The 18,724-nt window shown below is 39.2% G+C and overlaps 1 protein-coding gene across 10 annotated transcripts in view; it reads left to right on the forward strand.

Annotated features, from left to right (window-relative positions):
* Positions 1-18,724, forward strand: part of Senp1 (SUMO specific peptidase 1) — a 60,800-nt gene that overhangs the window by 29,983 nt on the left and 12,093 nt on the right. For all 10 annotated transcript variants that reach the window (XM_050128987.1, XM_050129008.1, XM_050128946.1 and 7 more), the window contains 7 exons: positions 2,600-2,703; positions 2,784-3,067; positions 4,870-4,924; positions 9,015-9,053; positions 10,207-10,291; positions 10,718-10,873; positions 12,221-12,352. In XM_050128987.1, the coding sequence (XP_049984944.1) occupies positions 2,600-2,703; positions 2,784-3,067; positions 4,870-4,924; positions 9,015-9,053; positions 10,207-10,291; positions 10,718-10,873; positions 12,221-12,352 (855 nt within the window). The remainder of the gene's footprint in view (positions 1-2,599; positions 2,704-2,783; positions 3,068-4,869; positions 4,925-9,014; positions 9,054-10,206; positions 10,292-10,717; positions 10,874-12,220; positions 12,353-18,724) is intronic.

The following is an 18,724-nucleotide window of genomic DNA, read 5'->3' on the forward strand; positions in this document are numbered from 1 at the left end:
TTAAAAAAAAGAAAAAGACTAGTTTACAATAAACAAAGACTTTTCATATTTTCCTACTATCATTCTTCAGGGCCAGAAGTAAGACTTCGGTCCTACTCTTCTGGCCAGTAACTAAATCCTACTGTTTAGTCCCTGGTTTTACCAAGGAAAGGTCTAACCCCAAAGTCCTTCAAGCCTGCCATTTTACTACCTAAAAGTGGCACTGACCATAGCAATCTAGACTGTGGAACTTAGCGTAATGGATTTCTTCTCCAAGGGAAGACTCCTGAATCTAGAACTGCTCATTGTCAGGAGGGCTGTGTACACTCTCAGCCTTACTCTAGAGTCTCTCCAATTCCTGTTTTCCTTTAGGTCACCTTTCTGTTTCCCCATGCTGTTGAGCTGTCCTGTCCCTTCTTAATTCCTAGTGTTCCCTCTCTTCTTGGAACAGTCTCTGCCTTGTTCCCCTGACTGTTGTCATTTATGGTGTCCCACAAGAACTCCCTGCTCTTTATTTTGAAGAACGTAACCAATATCTCAAACACTAGACAAGGTCATCAGTATCGTTGCTATAATATGAATGTGCCAGGCATAAAATAGTGTGGACCCCAGTGCCCTGCAGAGAACATCACAAACTGTTATTCGCTCCTTGGAATCTGTTCATCCACCATATGGTTACCTAATTTTTCCTTTTGTTTTAATCACTTAGCTGTTTAAATTTCAGGATAGTTTGGATTTGTCCTGCTTCACAATTTAAATGCATGTAGTAAATAAGTAACATTATAATGACAATATAATTATAATTTACTTTGCAGCAACAGTGAAAGGTTCAGGAAGAGAAATGTTAGTGTCTAGTCACTGTCATAGTTAATTGCTTTAGTTATTTCTTTGTTTGTTTGTTTTTGTTTATGTTTAGTTTTTAGAGAGGAATTTTTCTATGGAACAGCCTTGACTGTTTTGGAACTCACTCTGTAGACCAGGCTGGCCTTCAACTCACAGAGATATGCCTGCCTGCCTGCCTGCCTGCCTGCCTGCCTGCCTGCCTGCCTGCCTGCCTGCCTCTGCCTCTCAGTTCATTCTGCTTTAAACAAGCATTTATAGAGCTGGAGAGATGACTCAGACGTTAAGAGCACTGGCTGCTCTTCCAGAGGTCCTGAGGTCAATTTCCAGCCATTAATTACATGGTGGCTCACAGGCATCTACAAGGAGATCTGGTGCCCTCTTCTGGCTCTCAGGCACATATGCAAGCAGAACACTATACATAATAAATACATACATACATACATACATACATACATACATACATAAATTTTTAAGCCCCAAACATTTGTGATTACATAAAATGTGAATGCGCTTAATGAAATGTCATAATAGAAACCCTAACAATAAATTTTATATTGTGAAGACTGGTGGCTGCAAAAAGTCACCAGGTCACTTCCCACAGGGCAGAGAACCCTGATTGCTTTTTGGGCTGACGAGGGAGGGGGATTTGATTGGGGGAGGAGGAGGGAAAGGGGAGGCGGCGGTGGGGAAGAGACAGAAATCTTTAATAAATAAATTAATTAATTAAAAAAATAAAGTCACAAGGATATCTTTAAAAAAAAAAACATAATTGACAGAAAAAAAAAAGTCACCAGGTCATTTCTTAGTGAACCTAGCATTGCTTCTTTGTAGAATAGATGCTTTGCAGGGTTAGAGGTGCTTACGGAACACACTCTCTCGTGACCTCATTTGTTCTACTCTTTTCATGGATCTTAAAACTTAAAGTACATTCCTGCCTTGGGCTTTGCCTTTACATATGTATAATATATATTATATATGTGCTTATATACATATATGTATGTATTTATTTACATCCCTCCTTAGTTTAGGTTTCTGCTGAAAGATCATCTTTTTAGCAAGATTGTACCTTCTTGCTGTTTCCCCTCCATTAGTTTGTATCTTTCTTGCCCTTTAATTTTCTTCGTGCTTGAACAAGTTTTTGATTGACAGTCCCTTTAATAACTGTAATATAAACTCCATAAAGGCTGGAAATTTATTTTATACAATGCCAAATCTCAAGTGACTAAAGCATAGTAGATGTTCAAGTCAGTGAGTAAATGTTACAGATTATATGGGGATTTTTCTTAAATACTAAATTGAGACTTAGAGAAAAATAAGTAAATAAATGGTGGGGATGAACTCCGCTTTCAGAAAATACTTAGACCTGCATGGAATACAAGATCCCTTCCTCTGACAGAGCCTGACTGTATGCCTGCCTTATTGGGACCTTTGTAATTGGCTCAGGACTCAAGGGATTATTGAGATTCTAATTCAGAAGTCTTAATTTTTTTTTCCTGGACTGATTATCATTTGAGTGATTAAATAATTGCTTCGTGGCTTTCTGGCTTTCAATAGCTTCTCAGCACTATTATATCTGCCATAATTTTCCAAAACAAGCTCTCTCTGAGATTTAGTTCTGCTTAGCTCCTCTTACGCACACGTTGAGAGTGTCATCAGGATGCAGTATTCCTTTATCTTCTGGACTACGAGAGCTTTGGCAGATTCTGAGAATATCTCCATGTTTGTTTGAGAAGTGTTTGCCTCATATTTAAGAACTTTTCTTTTCTCTCCCTTATAGACAGTTCAAGAAGAAGAAAAAGAGATCTACAGGCAGCTGTTGCAGATGGTCACAGGGAAACAGTTCTCTGTAGCCAAGCCCACCACACATTTTCCTTTGCACCTGTGAGTCACAAATGTATCTTATATAAACTTAACTTTACAGTTGACTATTTGATGTTGAAACTGTATCCTTCTTTTACCAGATCTCGGTGTCTTAGTTCCAGTAAGAACTCTTTGAAAGACTCACTGTTAAGAAATGGAAACTCTTGTGCATCTCATGCAGTCGGCTCTGATTCTTCATCCTCTGGATCAGCCAGCATTCTACCTACACGGGAACGGTTGTCCCATGATGCGCGTTCCCTGTCGTCCTGTACCCCAGATGTTGCATTTGGCTCCAAAGACTCTGATCCATACCATCAGCCTCACCATCACCTCTCTACTCCACAGCAGCCAGATAACTTGCTGACACCAAACACACAATCTGAAGGTAAATGATACTAACAGCACCAGTAACTAGTCATTGTATCTCTTGCAGGCAAAATTGTAATACATATAACTTAATACATAGAAGATTTTCATTAAATACATATGATTCAATTAGCCATGCCATGATGAAACCAAACCCACAAATAAAATTCATTCCTCTGTTTTCTTGTTTTTCTCTCTCCCCCACCTCCATTCCTTCTTCCCTTCCTTCCTTTTTTAAAAGGGTATTCTCTTTTTCTGTATACAAATGACATGATAGCCGGGCGGAGGCAGAGGCAGGCGGATCTCTTTGAGTTCGAGGCCAGCCTGGTCTACAAGAGCTAGTTCCAGAACAGGCTCCAAAACCACAGAGAAACCCTGTCTTGAAAAAAAAAATGACATGATATAATATTTTTTAAGAGTCTTACTATGTACCCCTGACTACTTGTCACTTGCTATATAGGAGGCTGGCCTTGAACTTGGGCAGTCCTACTGCCTAGGCTTCTGGAGAGCTGAAGTTACAGGAGTGCTCTACCTTGCTAAGCTAAATACTTTAACTTTGTGAGCAAAGAAGAGTCCAAGCTCACTCAACCCGACTGCTTCAGTAACTTCTTTTTGTTTCTCTTACTTTACAATGCAAGTGAGGTTCTTTGAAGTCCTGAGAATTTTCAAACATTAAGCAAATATTTATTGTATATGCATTAATTTTGATAGAAGCTTTGTGTATCTCAGAAAGGTTGAAAACCCTTGGTTAGAAAGAAGAATCTCAGCTGGGTGCGGTGGTGGAGCACACCTTTAATCCTAGCACTCAGGTGGCAGAGGCAGGCGGATCCAGCCTGGTCTACCAGAGCTAGCTCCAGGATAGGCTCCAAAACTACACAGAAACCCTGTCTTGAAAAGCCAAAAAAAAGAAAGAAGAATCTCCTATCTAACCCTTAGCTAGCCCAACTATCCTGTCTGAGCATTGGTGGTGGTGACAGTTTTGTTATGTAGTTATCCTCATTTTAGATGAAGTGTTGAGATAGAGGGTTCTTTTGACACACACAGCACACGTCTCTGAAGCCTCTCCCTCCTTTCTCAGTTCATTTGATTTATGTTAGTATTCTCATCACTTTCTGAAAATTCTTATTTGGGGATTTAATTTCTAGCGACATCACTATTTAACTACTCATGGGCACCTCTGTTAGATTTTGTGAAATGATTTGCTGAGAACTATCTTTTTATTTTCTAGAAATCTAAAATAAAAAAATTCTCAAACCTCAGGAATACCTGTCATGTAGTAGATACTGAACTGAAGCCAGACTGGAGCAAACATCGACCTGACATTGATCCTGTCCTTGTTCTGTGTGATGAATATTCTAAGTCAGGGTATAATTGTAACACTTCAGAAGGACATTTAAAACACAATGATAAAATCTGTGCTTTTAAAATTATTTCTATAAACTCAACCTTTGACTTTTATCTTCCCTTTTCTCTATCTCCTTCTCTTCACCTTACTTAAAACTCAAGACTTAAAATTGTGGCCTGTTCTTATCCCTAGAAACAGGAGGAGGGTCAGTGCTGATGGACAGATGTGCCTGTGTTTTTAATGATGTCCTTATTTGGGAGGAGAAGCTCCTCCCAAGACTAGTTTCTAGTCTCAGTAAAGTGAAACTGTTCCTCTCTTTCCATCTTTGTCCTTACACTATCTGTTATTTGTCCTATGCTTAATGCTACGTTTGTGACATAGAGCGTGGCATAGTGTGTAGAAGCTTAAACTGGAATCAGACATGGTAATGGTGGGATTTTACTAACAGTGACACGCTCTTGTATTTCTTTGTTTAGGATCAGACTCTGTGATTTTACTCAATGTGAAAGAATCTCAAACTCCAGCTTCCAGGTAAACCTAGGGGAAGGGTCGGTCATTTTCCTTCCATAATCACAGCTCCTTCACTAAAAGTCAATAATATAGAACTGTTTCTTTTTAGATCTCTTTCATGTGCTTTTCAAATTATCTCAGTGAGTTCCTATTCCATCTTTTTTCCTGCAGCCTTCACTCGTCTTCTTCATGTCTTCCATCATGCTAAGTTTTCTGTGGTCTTCCGTCCATGCTGTAACCACAGCTATCTTTCTAAAATTCATATCTGGTCATTAAAAAGGTTTAATGATCCTTAAAATATTCAGTTACCTCAAGGATACTTTATTAAACTTAGGATTAAGCCAAAATGCGTACATGTGTTATAAAAAGAACTTTTCCACAAGTCTCAAATTCTCTGGCACTTTCTTTCCTTTAGTAAGTATTTATTTGAGAACCTACTCTATGTCAGATATTGGTATAGACATTAAGATAGCAAGAGTTTAGGGCTGGAGAGATGGCTCAGAGGCTAAGAGCTCGGGCTGCAAGAGTTCTCAAGGAGCTGCATTTTATTGTTTTTATTGTTTGTTTTGTTCATTTGGCGTTTTGTTATTGTTGTTTTTGAGGCAAGGTCTCACTAAACTCGGCTGGCCTGGAATTTGCTATGTAGACCAGGTTAGCCTAGAACTCACAGAGATCCACCTGCCTCTGCCTCCCGAGTGCTGGGATTAAAGAGTGCTGGGATTAAAGGCGTGCGCCACCACCGCCTGGCCAGGAGCTTCTTATTATAAAAGGTAAGAAACGGAAGTAGTGAGCAATAAGTGGTGATTATCAGTGCTGTGAAGAATAATGAAGTAAGAGAGACTGGGGTGAGGTCTGTTTATCTAAGGTGGCCGGAGCAAGTCTGTGGTCAAATGCCAACCCATGGAAGTCAGCGAGGAAGCCATGTTTGTAAATAGATTCCTGTGTGTGTCTTGACATACTAGACACACGTTAGTCTATAAATATACATGTTTTTGTCTTCTATCACTGTTCCTTCTGTCTTTAATGTACTTTGTCCTTCAGCTTGTCTGACACTGGTCTAAGGCTCAGTTGAGATGTGCTTTTCCACATAGAGTTTTACTTCTCCTGAGGTTTCAGGTCCTCTGTAGCAATTCCATAGCTGTGCTGTGCAGCGTGGCAGTGTGACTGCTTGGGTGATGATTAGTAGCCAGTTGTCAGGGGATGATTACAGGTGACCAAATGGTCTCAGCCCATTACTTTGCAGTTCCCACATTTATTCTAAGCTTTTGTGGGTTTTGTTTTTTTTGTTTTTGTTTTTTTTTTTTTTTTTTGTTTTTTCAAGACAGGGTTTCTCTGGTTTTGGAGTCTGTCCTGTCCTGGAACTAGCTCTTGTAGACCAGGCTGGTCTTGAACTCACAGAGATCTGCCTGCCTCTGCCTACCGAGTGCTGGGATTAAAGGCATGCGCCACCACTGCCCGGCTTTTTTTTTTTTTTTTTAACGTTCTCTCTGTTAAGTCTTTCAAGGAGACTTTATTAGTTGGATTCATTATTTCTTACGTGGTGTTTAGAGTCAGGTCTAACTTCTGCTTTTAGCTTTTTTGGCCTTCATGTGAGTCTGTTACTCTCTTGAAACACATTTGTCAGTGTGAAAGTGACATAAAGTAGCTGTGGTGGTGCAGACCTGTAATTGCAGCACTCACAGAGTGGAAGCAGGAGAATCATGTCATCCTCATGTGCACAGTGAGTTTGAAGCCAGCCTGGACTGCATGAGACCTAGTCTCTGAGTGATGGTGATGATGATGATGATGATGATGATGATGATGATGATGATGATGATGATGATGATGATGATGATGATGATAGTAAGGTGCTTACAAACACGCCATGGAGAAGTAAACAGAAGCTAGCATTCTTTCCTGGGAGAAGCTGATATTAAGATAGAGTATGTTCCCTTTCCCATTGGTTCTTTACTGTGTGTGCCTTTCCTTTATGGGGGATTTCTCCTAGAAATGACTTGAAATGTGAGCGGTTTAACAAGGCAGATGGAGTGGTGTCCTTGGCTAGGTTAAAGTCTGCTTTTTCAAGACTTGGCTGGTTGCCTTCTAGTTTAGTTTCAGCCACTGCCTTTCAGTTAGCTTCCTATGGTAAAGGCCTGCCCTGTTTTCCCAGAGTGTAGCATCCACACCTCTATACTTCATACACTCTTGATTCTTCTGACTGGGATTCCCTTTCTTTGCGTGACCACTGATTGAGGTTTTTTCTTTTTCTTTCTTTCTTTCTTTCTTTCTTTCTTTCTTTCTTTCTTTCTTTCTTTCTTTCTTCCTGCACATTGGTGTTTTTGCCTTCATATATGTCTGTGTGAAGGTGTTGGATCCTGTGGAACTGGAGTCACAGACAGTGTGAGCTGCCATGTGGGTGCTGGGAATGGAACCCTGGTCCTCTGAAAGAACAGTCAGTACTCTTAACCTCTGGGCCATCTTTCCAGCCCTCCAATTCTGACTTTTCAAAATCTGAATCAGGTGTTTTTTTTTCAAGGTGGTGTCTGAATCCCCAGATGGCATCAAATACTCTACCTTCCCTATATCTTTACTGCTAATGTCTTTGCATGTAACTCCCCAGTACTAATTGTAGTGCCTCAAAGTGGTGGGTGCTTAGTAAGTAAATCTTTCCCAAATAAGTGGTCTTCCCAGAAAGCCCAAAATGCCCCCTTGAATAGCCCAAGTCCTCAGTTTTCCTTGTTTAATGTGTTAGCATACTGAAATACATTTCAGCATGAGAGGAAAAAGCATAGTCTTTGGAATCGGACAGCTAATACTTGTTGTTTCAATACAGTTTGTCCTTCTAAACCTCAGGGTGGTTTTGTTTGTTTTTTATAAAGTATGAGTAATATAATTTCATGTTACACATTATATTGTAGATGAACTAATATGGAGATTTTCATGAGGCTTAACAATATGTAAAACTACTAGAGCAGTTTTACATACAGAGCACTAAGAACAGCTCTGTGCTTGTAGCTCTTACTATTGTATGCCTCGGTTATATAAGAAATACTTTTTAATCTCTGTAGAAATTCAGTTTCCCTTATAATTGTCCTTCCTAAGCCAACAGATACCTGAGTCCATTGAAGAGAAGTACTTGCCCCTACATTATTCATTTATTCAGCAGTCATGGGTCTGCTCTGTACCAGACAGTTGTAGAGGTTACAGTAATTTATAAATAGACAAAAAAAATCTTTATTCTCAAGCAAGGAGTGCAGACAAATTCATGAGGAATCATGAATAATTCTTTTTGCATCTTTGTATCATGTAATAAACATCTTCTCATGTTGCTTCTTTTTATTTGTGTAATACACTAAAACTATACTGCTACTGAAGATTTCAGACTTGGTTGTTATATCAGGTCTTCATTGTGCCACAGATACTCAGCTCTCGTTAATCTTAATGACACTGACGAGGCAGAACAGTATTTTTAGTGCCAAGTCACAGCCTAAGGGTGACTAGGGACCAAAAAAATGCTAACCTCTCTGTATTTTAAACACTTGAAGCTGAAGCCCATAGAGGTGAAGTGACTTGCTTAGAATCACAGAAATAATGGAACTAGGTCTCCTAACTTTCATTTGGATGCTGTATTTACTTGTTTTTATGGACCTCAAAGGATTCCTTTGGAAGAATGTTTGTTCTTCTAACATTTGTGGCAGATCCCTTAGTTAGGGGTTTGCAAAGAGATAAAGCAGTGGAGAGGGGAAAAGCTGTTGGAACAGTTAGCATTCCTGGGACCCTATTCAGTGTTTCTCCTTTGGGTGCCCACAAGAGTGTTGCAGACTGGAGTAGGCCTGCCATCTCTGGAGTAGCTGGGTGTGCACGTCTCTACCTTGGCTCAGTGATTCCCTTCGCCATATGCATGTCTCATACAGAGTACTGGGCTGCACTTCATTCCCCTCTGAGCACTGGTTCATCCTTTAGTACGCGTGTAGTGTTCATGTTCTTAAGTTTCAGTTACTTACTTTGTGTCAGTTGGCTATCTTTCATTCCATAATTGCAAAGTAATTTTACAAACTGTTGGGACTATTGCTTTTGTTGGTGAAAATTTTTGAATTTCTGACTCTTGTTTATTTCCTTTCCCCATTTATAGTCCTACTTTCTTCCAGGCAGAGCTGTGGATCAAAGAATTGTAAGTTATTGTTTTTGATACTATTTTTCTTCTCATTTCATTTTCATTTAGAAAGAAATCAAACAACTAATTATCCTAATTGTTTTTACTCAGTAAGAGTTCCAGGACAGCCAGAGATACAGGGTAACCCTGTCTAGGGAAAAAAAAAAATGTATTTGTACTTTTCAGGTATTAGGTTTTTAAGATTCTCTTAGAGTTACAATAGTTTTTTTTCCAGATTTTATGTATTTTTATTTGATGTGTTTTGCCTGTGTGTGTGTGCATCTTATGCATGCAGTGCCCACAGAGGCCAGAAGGGGGTGCAGGGTCTTCTGGAACTAGAGTTTTGTGAGCCTCCATATGGGTACTGGGAACTGAACCCAAGTCCTCTGAAGTTCTTAACCATTGAGCCATCTCTTGAGCCCCAATTAGGAGATTTCTATTTTTATATTTGTCAACTTTGTAACAGTTGCTGAAGCTAAATTGAATTGGAAAATATTCCAAAGTTAGCTATGTTAAAAAGAAAAGTAAATGCCTTTTTTTAATTTGTTTTTTTGTTTGTTTGTTTGTTTTGTTTTGGGGGGGTTGGTTTTTCGAGACAGGGTCTCTCTGTAGCTTTGGAGCCTGTCCTGGAACTAGCTCTTCTGTACCAGGCTGGCCTTGAACTCACAGAGATCTGCCTGCCTCTGCTTCCCAAGTGCTGGGATTAAAGGCGTGCGCCACCACCCCCTGGCTAAAGTAAATGCCTTTATTTTGTTATTAGATAAACTGTTGAGTTTTTACAGAGTTTGAAAAATTATTGAAATCATTTAATTTCTAGCACCTCAGTACTCATCAGCCCTTGGTCTTTGCGAGTCTAAATACATGGTATTTAGTTGTAGCCTTGACAGTGTACTGTTTTCTCTAGGACCCAGTTCTGCTTGTGGATTTCTAGTGAAGCTTTACTCTCACCAGCCTCCTTAAGAAGCTTTATTTACAGAAGTCACACCTATTATACTTAAATTACTCCAGTAAACATGGTAGAATAGTTTAAATAACCACGTTGTTTTACTATGTGGTGAGGTTTGAGTGGAGTCTGTACTGTGAGCTCTATTTAACGCTGCATACCTGCAGTGCATTGCAGAGCTGTGGTTGGGCTGAGACGCTGGTCTGACTCCCTCTCTCCATTCTCTAGAACTAGTGTTTATGATTCACGAGCCCGGGAAAGATTGCGCCAGATTGAAGAACAGAGAGCACTGGCACTGCAGCTTCAAAACCAGGTAAGGAACAAGAAGTGTTAAGATTAAAGTAAGGGCTGCACCGGCGGCTCTTACAAGGGACTCAGCTTCTGTTCCCAGCACCCACATGGCAGCGCACAGCCATCAGGAGCTTCAGTTGCAGGGATTCCAGCACCCCCTTCTGGCCTCTTCAGAAATCAGGCACCTACTTGGTACACTTTGTACAGGCAAAGCACTCATACATAAAAGATAAAAGTAAATGTAATCTCTTTTTTTCTTTAAGATAATAAGTTGAATAGCATATCCAGACTGGAGCTGTCGGGGAGGTTAGCTGTGCTTGAGTGATGGCTCTGTGCTTGTGCAGTAGCTAAGCAGTTACTGTAAATGGCTGATGTGCAGACTGACTCACCTCACAGAAGTCAAGTGGTAGATTTCTTTGTCCCACTCATTCTAAAGTTCTCTTTCCAGAGATTGCAGGAGCAGGAACATGCAGTACTTGATTCCATAGAACTGCACCTTCGTGTACCTCTTGAAAAGGAGATTCCTGTCACAGTCGCCCAGGAAACGGGGAAAAAAAGTCATGAGCTAACTGATAGTGAAAACGAATTTCCTGAAATTACAGAGGTAAAGTACATACTGGTCTACAAAGCAAGTTCCAGGACAACTAGAGCTGTTACACAGAGAAACCTCTGTCTCAAAAAAAAGAAAGAAAGAAAGAAAGAAAGAAAGAAAGAAAGAAAGAAAGAAAGAAAGAAAGAGAAAATTCCTTCAGTAGAGCAGGGTGTTGTGGCACATGCCTTTAATCCCAGCATACCAGAAGCAGAGGCATATGAATTTCTGCATTTGAGGCCAGCCTGGTTTACATAGATGTTCCAGGCCAGCCAGAGCTACACAGTTAAATCCTGTGTTGAAAAGAAAATCTACAGCTGCCCTTTGTTTAGAAAGGCTGCGTGGGTCATCCAAACAATTCAGCAATGTCCCCTACTAGGTTTATTCATAAAGTCATACTTGTATTATGAGCCCACCACTTTATATATGCTGGCTGCACCGCCAGGCTCAGATAGGAAATCATTTTATAACACATTGTGTTATAAAAGCTAAGAGATACTATTTCTTTTTGTGTTTTTGTTTTGTCTTGTTTTTTGATTAGCATACAAAGAAATGGGTTTCATTATGATATTTTCATACATTGTTTTTGTAATGTTGCTTTTTAAACAATAATCGTTGTGAACATTTTTGAAAATACTTAGAAGTCTTATGTTCCTTAATTCATGCCTTTTTCAGAACATTATTGGACCTGGGATGCAGCTTGGTGGTAGAGTGTTTGCTTCACATGTGCAAGGCCTGGGTCCTCAGTTTGATTTCAGCACCATTAAGATGAAAAGAAATACATGTAACCAGTGATCATCACATACTTATTGAAAAAAAATGAAATTTATGCCCTGGCAATGCTGAAGCATGCATGGGCAGTCCGTATATGGTGGTGGTTCTGTTGAACTTGTCCATATTGGGTCTCATGGTCATAAGTTGATGAGGACGACTGACCAGGTCTCTTCCTCACATATTTACAGTTGTATTAAATTCCATATTTTATCTTTAAAAGTTAAACAAAATACTGTTTGTGAAAAGTGCATCTAACTTAACTAAAAGATGCTACCTTTACTCCATGGTGCTTTTTGTGTAAGCTTCTGTCTTGGGAAACCATTTGAACCAGAAATATAAAACATAAAGAAGTCCTTTAAAGAGCTTGGAAAGTTTGAGCAAAGTTTATTTCAGTCTTCAGGAACTGATATGAAACAAGGATCTGAATATTATGTGAGAAAGAAAGGACTAAGGCTGGTGGGAGGGAGTAATGAGGAAGAAAACGTTAGATGCAGACCGACAACAGTAAACTCAGAAGTATTGGCTGTGGTAAGTACAGTCTGGAGACTTGGGAGAAGCCAAACCATTGTGTACCATCTTTTGTTTTAGGAAATGGAGAAAGAAATAAAGAATGTATTTCGTAATGGTAACCAGGATGAAGTCCTCAGTGAAGCGTTCCGCTTGACCATTACACGCAAAGATATTCAAACTCTAAACCATCTGAACTGGCTCAATGATGAGGTAACTTTGCACTTACTTTATATGCAAATAGTAAGTAAATATTAAATGAAAACTGAAAGCATTATCTCACTGTTTCTCGAAATGTGGTTCTTAGATGACCTGCATCTGAACCCCTCTCCCAGGCTCTCAGTATGAACGAATGTGGTACAGAGAAGCGAAGCCTTTTAACAAGCTTCATGCTTCTGTGTGCTTTAAAAACTCAATGTTCCAGATTCCATCCGCTCTTGTAGATGCTGAAGGAAAGGCCATCCACACAGGGATATTCTCACTCTGCTCGAGCCACCTGCTATGCAGTTCATATTTCTGAGCAAATATTTAATGTCTGACCTTATTGCAGCATGAGGGACTACTTTGGGAATTCTAGGCAGAAACTAGGTCCATTTCCTTTTCCTCATCTGGCTTTAGGTTGCTTACATTGTATATGATAAGCTTTCTGGGGTAGCTTTCATGCGTTTTTAAAGCTGATAGTGAAAAAAATATTTTTATGCAGTTGGTATATACCAAGAGGTGGAATGACTTCACCTCCCAATTCCAATTAAATATATTAATTATGGCATGGTCTTTAAATTGATTTGTCTTTATCCTAAACTTTTAAAAACTTGTTTCACTTTAGAAGGATTTATTCCTACTTTTTATTTATTATTGTGTACATATGACAAGTTGAGCATGTAAAAGACAAAGCTAGGGGCAATTAAGAAACTCCCAAGGTCATAGATGTTATAATAAATAGCAGGCACTGGTGTTCATTGTAGATCACTGCCTCAGAGTCTTGAATTGGATCTGTTACGGAATTAGATTTGTAGAACTTCAGACCATGCATCACGCCCTAGGGGTCAGCTGAACTGCTCCATTGTCTGTGACAATGATTAGTTTATGAGATAAAAATTTCAGAGGCTTGCCACTCTTTGAGTACATTTTTTTTGACTAGCAGTAGTAAGGAACATATGATTTGATGTTTCTATCAGAAATATCTTTTGACTCTTCAGGTATTAGAAAACTGGATTAAATTTATAGTGGAGAAGAGTCACTGAATTGTCAAGGAGAACAAAATTCAATAATAATCAAAAGTGTTCTCTTATAAATTGTTTTTGGTTTGTAATCACCATTTTTCTTTTTCCTGTCACTGCTGGAAAAGAATGTCAATTATTCCAAAAGGACTTAGCCTGTTTATTATAAATTATGCCAAACCTAGGGGGCAGCAGTGAGTAGGATATAAGCTGAATTCTTGCCCTTCACTGTGGCCTTAAGCTCAGAAATTCCTTACAGAAGCAGCATTCATCAAGATAGTTTCCACTTCCCAAACCTATGAGAAGCTGGACTTGAAGCATGGAAAATTAATGGGAATTACGTGATTTAGAATCGATTGGGGGAGGAGAGGGTCCTTCTCTACTGTAGCCCTGTCACACATGCCTGTAGTGTTTGCAGCAGTGCTTTTCTTTTGAGTTCAGAGAATTAGCTCTCAAAACAGGTGTAAAGATGAAAACAAGAACTGTTTTAAGAAGCACCAGTTTAAAAGAATCAAATTTCTTATGCTTAAACAGCCAGCATTCTGATGCACTATTAGATACACCTAAATTCTGATGTCTATTTTACAGATACTTTTCTTTTTCAATTATGAATATTCACTCTTTTGCAAGTAGCTCATAGTTTTTCAATTCTGTTCTTCCCTCAAATATAGATACAAAGTATCTATATTCGCACACAAAGATCAGAAGAGCGGGCTGAATTCTCTAAGACTGGAGTTAGAGACTCTGGAGAGCCACTCTGTAGGTGCTGAGAATTAAACCCAGATCTGAAAGAGCAGCCAGTGCTCTTAGCTGCTGAACCAGTTCTCCAGCCCCTTGAGCATTGTTTTATAGATCATTAAATAAATTTAAAAATATGTGTTTAGGTATTTGTACAGATAAAACTAGTTTTGTTTCTGCTCAGGATATTGTAAAAGGGGAAAGATTTACCCTTTCAACCAGTATTCTAAAAAAAAATAATAATAACAATTTCTATACATCGCGTAAATGTATATAGCAGTGGTCCCTGAGAGAAGTGAAATAAAGAGGGTATGCTCTATAGTTTATAAAACATGGTTGTGGAGATACAGCAATAGATACCCAAGGTGAAACATGGAAAAAGAAAGCTGGCAAGACTATCAGTGAGTTCTGGGATGTTATCACACAGCCTGACTTTGCAGTTGGAATCCTAGAATGAGAAATAAAGTCATTAGCAACATCTAAAAATGTGTTTAAGAAACTAGTGATGAAAATGTCCTAAACTTGAAGCCTAGGAACTGATATCTATGAAATCAAACATATCCAAAGTAGAAGAAATGTCATGCTAAAATGTATAATTTTAGCAAAAAAAAAAAAAGAGGTACATTAAGTGCAGAGGGACAAAGAATAATTTGTTAGGAACCACACATGCCAGAAGACATTTGAAATACTGAAGAGGAAAAACAAATATTATCATAAATGCTGTAACCAATACATATCCTTTCAAAGTAAGCTTTGCTCTTTTACTTTTATTCCTTGTAATGTGTGCACAACAGAGTGCGTGCAAAGTCAGAGCATAACTGGTGGGGATTGGCTCTCTCCTTCCACCTTGTGGGTCCCAGGGATTTATCCCAGGTTGTCAGGTTTGGCAGCGAGCACTTTTACCCAGGGAGTTAGCTGTCTAGCCCACTGAAAACTCTGCTTCTGACATAGTGCTGAGAGAATCCACTGCCAGCAGACAGGTGCTGAAGAAATGTTCCATGTTCCTCGGGCATAAGAACATCGAATAAAAATCATCCTGCAAACAAGTAAAGAGATTAGGCTGTTTTCATCTCTAAAAGAACACTGATTAAAACCAAACTGAACAACATATTTAGTGGAGCTGATGTTAGAAATAGATGTTTGATAATTATAGCATAAAGGAGAAAACAAAATGGAGTTGATGCTAACTACTGTCAGATCTCCCTTCTATATGTAGTAGTATAATATGAATATAGACTGATGTCATTAAAAACCTACGAAGATCAAATCCCAGAGCAGTGACAAGAACAGAGGTATACTTATAAGTAATATCCCAGCTAACGTGCAACTAAAAACCCAAAGTAGGAAAAGATAGAAAAGAAGAAACCATACAAACATGGAAATGGAGTGTGGTAATGGATTTAACTCAGCCATATCAGTGTCAAATCAAAATGATCTAGCCCAGCCCTGTCTGGTAGAAATACAGTGTGAGCCATGTATCTTACTTTAAATTGAATAGTAGTATCATTTTTAGAAGAGGGGCTGGGATGTAGTTCAGTTGGTAGAATGCTTGCTTTGCATGCCTGTGGCTGTGGCTTTGACCTCTAGCACTAGAAGAAAAGAGAAAGAACTAAATAAAATAAATGTTTAATTTAAGCTAGTTATATCCAAAATATGTCATTTTTGGTTTATAGTCCATATTAAAATATTAATGAGTTATTTTACTTGCTCTTTGAAGTAGGCTGTAAATTTTGCATCTTAGTTTGTAATAGTCATAACTCAAGGAATTAACCTTGGATAGTTGCTATCAGATTAAACAAGTGTGAATGAAAAAAATTTTAAAAAGCATTGAGTTTGAAAGGAGAGATTGTTAGATGGGTAAAAGAAAATTGTCTATAAGAAGCATCCTTTCCTGCATGCCTAGGAATTGACCCCAAGACCTGTGTGTGTTAGCTATGTGCTCTGTAGTAAGCCACACACCAACCATACAAGATCCTGTTCTGAATGTAAGGGACAGATAGGTTTACAAATTAAGGGATGGGAAAGTTATACCATGCAAACATTAATTAAAGAAGTCAAGTGGCTGTTAATGTATACAAAGCTTATTTTAGAGTTGGGAACTGTTAGCGGTGGTAGTGATCTCACAGTAGAGACCGCTTCATTAGGGGAACTTCACAGCCTAAATCCTTACACATTCAGTAACTTTCAGAACATGGGAAGCAAAACTGGTAGAACCAAGAGCAGTAGGAGAAAACAAGGCTGTACTTGCTCCAAAGACTCCAATACTCCTCTCTCCCTAAGTAGCTGAGAGAATAAGCAGAGACTGAGTGAAGAAACCGCATAACTGGTACATTTCCTGCTTTCATTTGTCCTCCAAGAGCCTAGTCTCCAAATCATTGCTAATAACTAATTTACATGGTGAACTGGAAACTAGCAAGAAGATATATGTACCCCTTTTGGGGGCAGGAGTCTACTTTGCAAAACTCACACCAGTTATTAACCAGTTGTTTCCAAAGTAAAATAATACTGAAATATTGGAATGTGGTATTTGTAACTTCACCAGGGAAGGAAAGGTCTTGGGGAAATCTCACAGCAGATGCGAGAAGAGGGAGGAACTGAGGTAGAGTCTACAAAGCAGACTGCAAGTACACAGGCTGCTAGCCAGCGGGGCTACCATTTGTAAGCCTCATCTTTGAAGAGAAAAGCCTTTCAGCTCTTCAGCATTGCAGTAGCCTTCATGTAGAGACAGTATTCCTGTTTGGTTGGTTGTAGGAAAGTAAAACAGTAAGGCTATAAGGAAGTTCCATGCTCAGTGGATTTTTCTGGCAGAATTGAGAGCTAGAGGTGGAGCTCATGCATTTTAGTCAAGAGTTCTAACTTGTAGAACACAATATTTAGTGGAAATCCAGGCATAATATCTACTCAGTGATAGAGCTCCTGCCTACCTGCACAAGGCCTTGGGTTTTAGCCTCACCCCCACACACATACATAATGGAAAGGGCAGTGATAGTGGTCATAGTTGATAATTTTCTTCGGGAAATTACTAGTAAAGTCTAGTAATGCTAGGTAGAGGAAATAGCCCACAAAACTTAACCCTGACAGTAAATTTGTTTCTAGGGAAGGGATAGCCTATGTAAAAAGAAAAGAAACTAAGAGATGAAGATAATTAAATAAGTGAATATGATAGACCTGCCACATTGATGCATCCATGAGAATGAAGCCATCAGAGTAAAACTGTTGTTTCTAGGACCACAGTTTACAGCCATCAGTAACTCCAGTTCCAGGGGATTCACACACAAGTGATACACAACATATATTTAGGAAAAACACTCATATACATATGCAGGCTTCTTTTTCCTGTCCTTATGGCTGGCCTCTGGAATGTCCCCCAAACTAGTTCTGATAAACCTAGATCTTATACAAGGTCATTTGGAAAGTAGTAATTGATTTCCATAAACGTAGATATCTCCTGCCTGTCCTTCTTTAAAACTTTACGTAATTCTGATCATTTGTTCTTGAATGTACACATGAGGAGACAAAGTCCTATACAGTAGGGAAGCTGTGTTTTCTATTTTAGTCTAGATCTTGACTGGGCAGTCTCTGAACCATAACAGTCTAGTGCTGCTATTTTGTTATCCTCTTGTCTCAGTGTCTGCTCAGGAGTATTACCATGCCTATTGCTTCCTGAGCCAAGCAGTGGGGTTCAGAGTAACCATGGAAGAATTAAACATCAAGACTTTACTGCTAGCGAATATTTTACCTCTAGATTTGTCTGGTTTGCTGGGCAAGAAAAAAAAAGATACAAATACCAGTGATCATTTGTGTCATCTTGTCAACATTCAAGGGAAAAAATTCTTATCTCTCTGCCCAGTATTCATTAGAAAACTATGTAGGATTTTTCTGGAGCTGGAGAGATGACCCAGGTTAGCTTCCCAGCACCCACATGGCAGTTTACAGCCATCAGTAACTCCAGTTCCAGGGGATTCACACACAAGTGATACACAACATATATTCAGGAAAAACACTCATATACATAAAATAAATAGTTTTTTAATTAAAAAAGAAAGAACTAGAATTTTCCTTAAAGAGGAGCCTCTTTGCAGTGTTAGGCTGGCAGCGCATCAAATAGAAAAGGAACAAAGCACTGCAAACAGTTTTCCTAACCTCAAAGAAGGCTGCTTAGACACGCAGGCTCCCAGCAAAGGCTCTTCAGACAGTAGTAAAAGGGTGGCCAGTAGACTAACAAGCCTAGCGGTGGCTTTCAGATGTGCTTTAGTGGCAGGACAAACAGTAAGGCACAGGACTGGCATACTTTAGCCCCTTATTTTAAAGGGGATTTAAGACTTGCTGGGCTAAGAGACTCTTGTGTCAGAGAGAACTCTTCCAGTGGAGAAGGGAGGGACCTTTGTTTTTATAAAACACGGCAGACGGCAGACGTTGTGACATCTCTGTTTCTCTTTCATCTTGAACACTATGATCCCTTCTCTCATTTCTTTCTCCTTTATCCCCAGTCCCCCGCTGTGGAATGACATGTAGGATTCTTTGTGTGTCTTATTTTGAGTATGATTGTGTCTTGGCTGAACTATGGCAGTTTTCCTCACTTGAGGAGAGAGACTTGTATCTAAACTCAGCTTAGATATCAGATTGC

This window comes from Alexandromys fortis, unplaced genomic scaffold, assembly GCF_014885135.2.
Source record: "Alexandromys fortis isolate MF-2015 unplaced genomic scaffold, M_Fortis_MF-2015_v1.1 scaffold_28, whole genome shotgun sequence".
Classification (NCBI taxonomy): domain Eukaryota; kingdom Metazoa; phylum Chordata; class Mammalia; order Rodentia; family Cricetidae; genus Alexandromys; species Alexandromys fortis.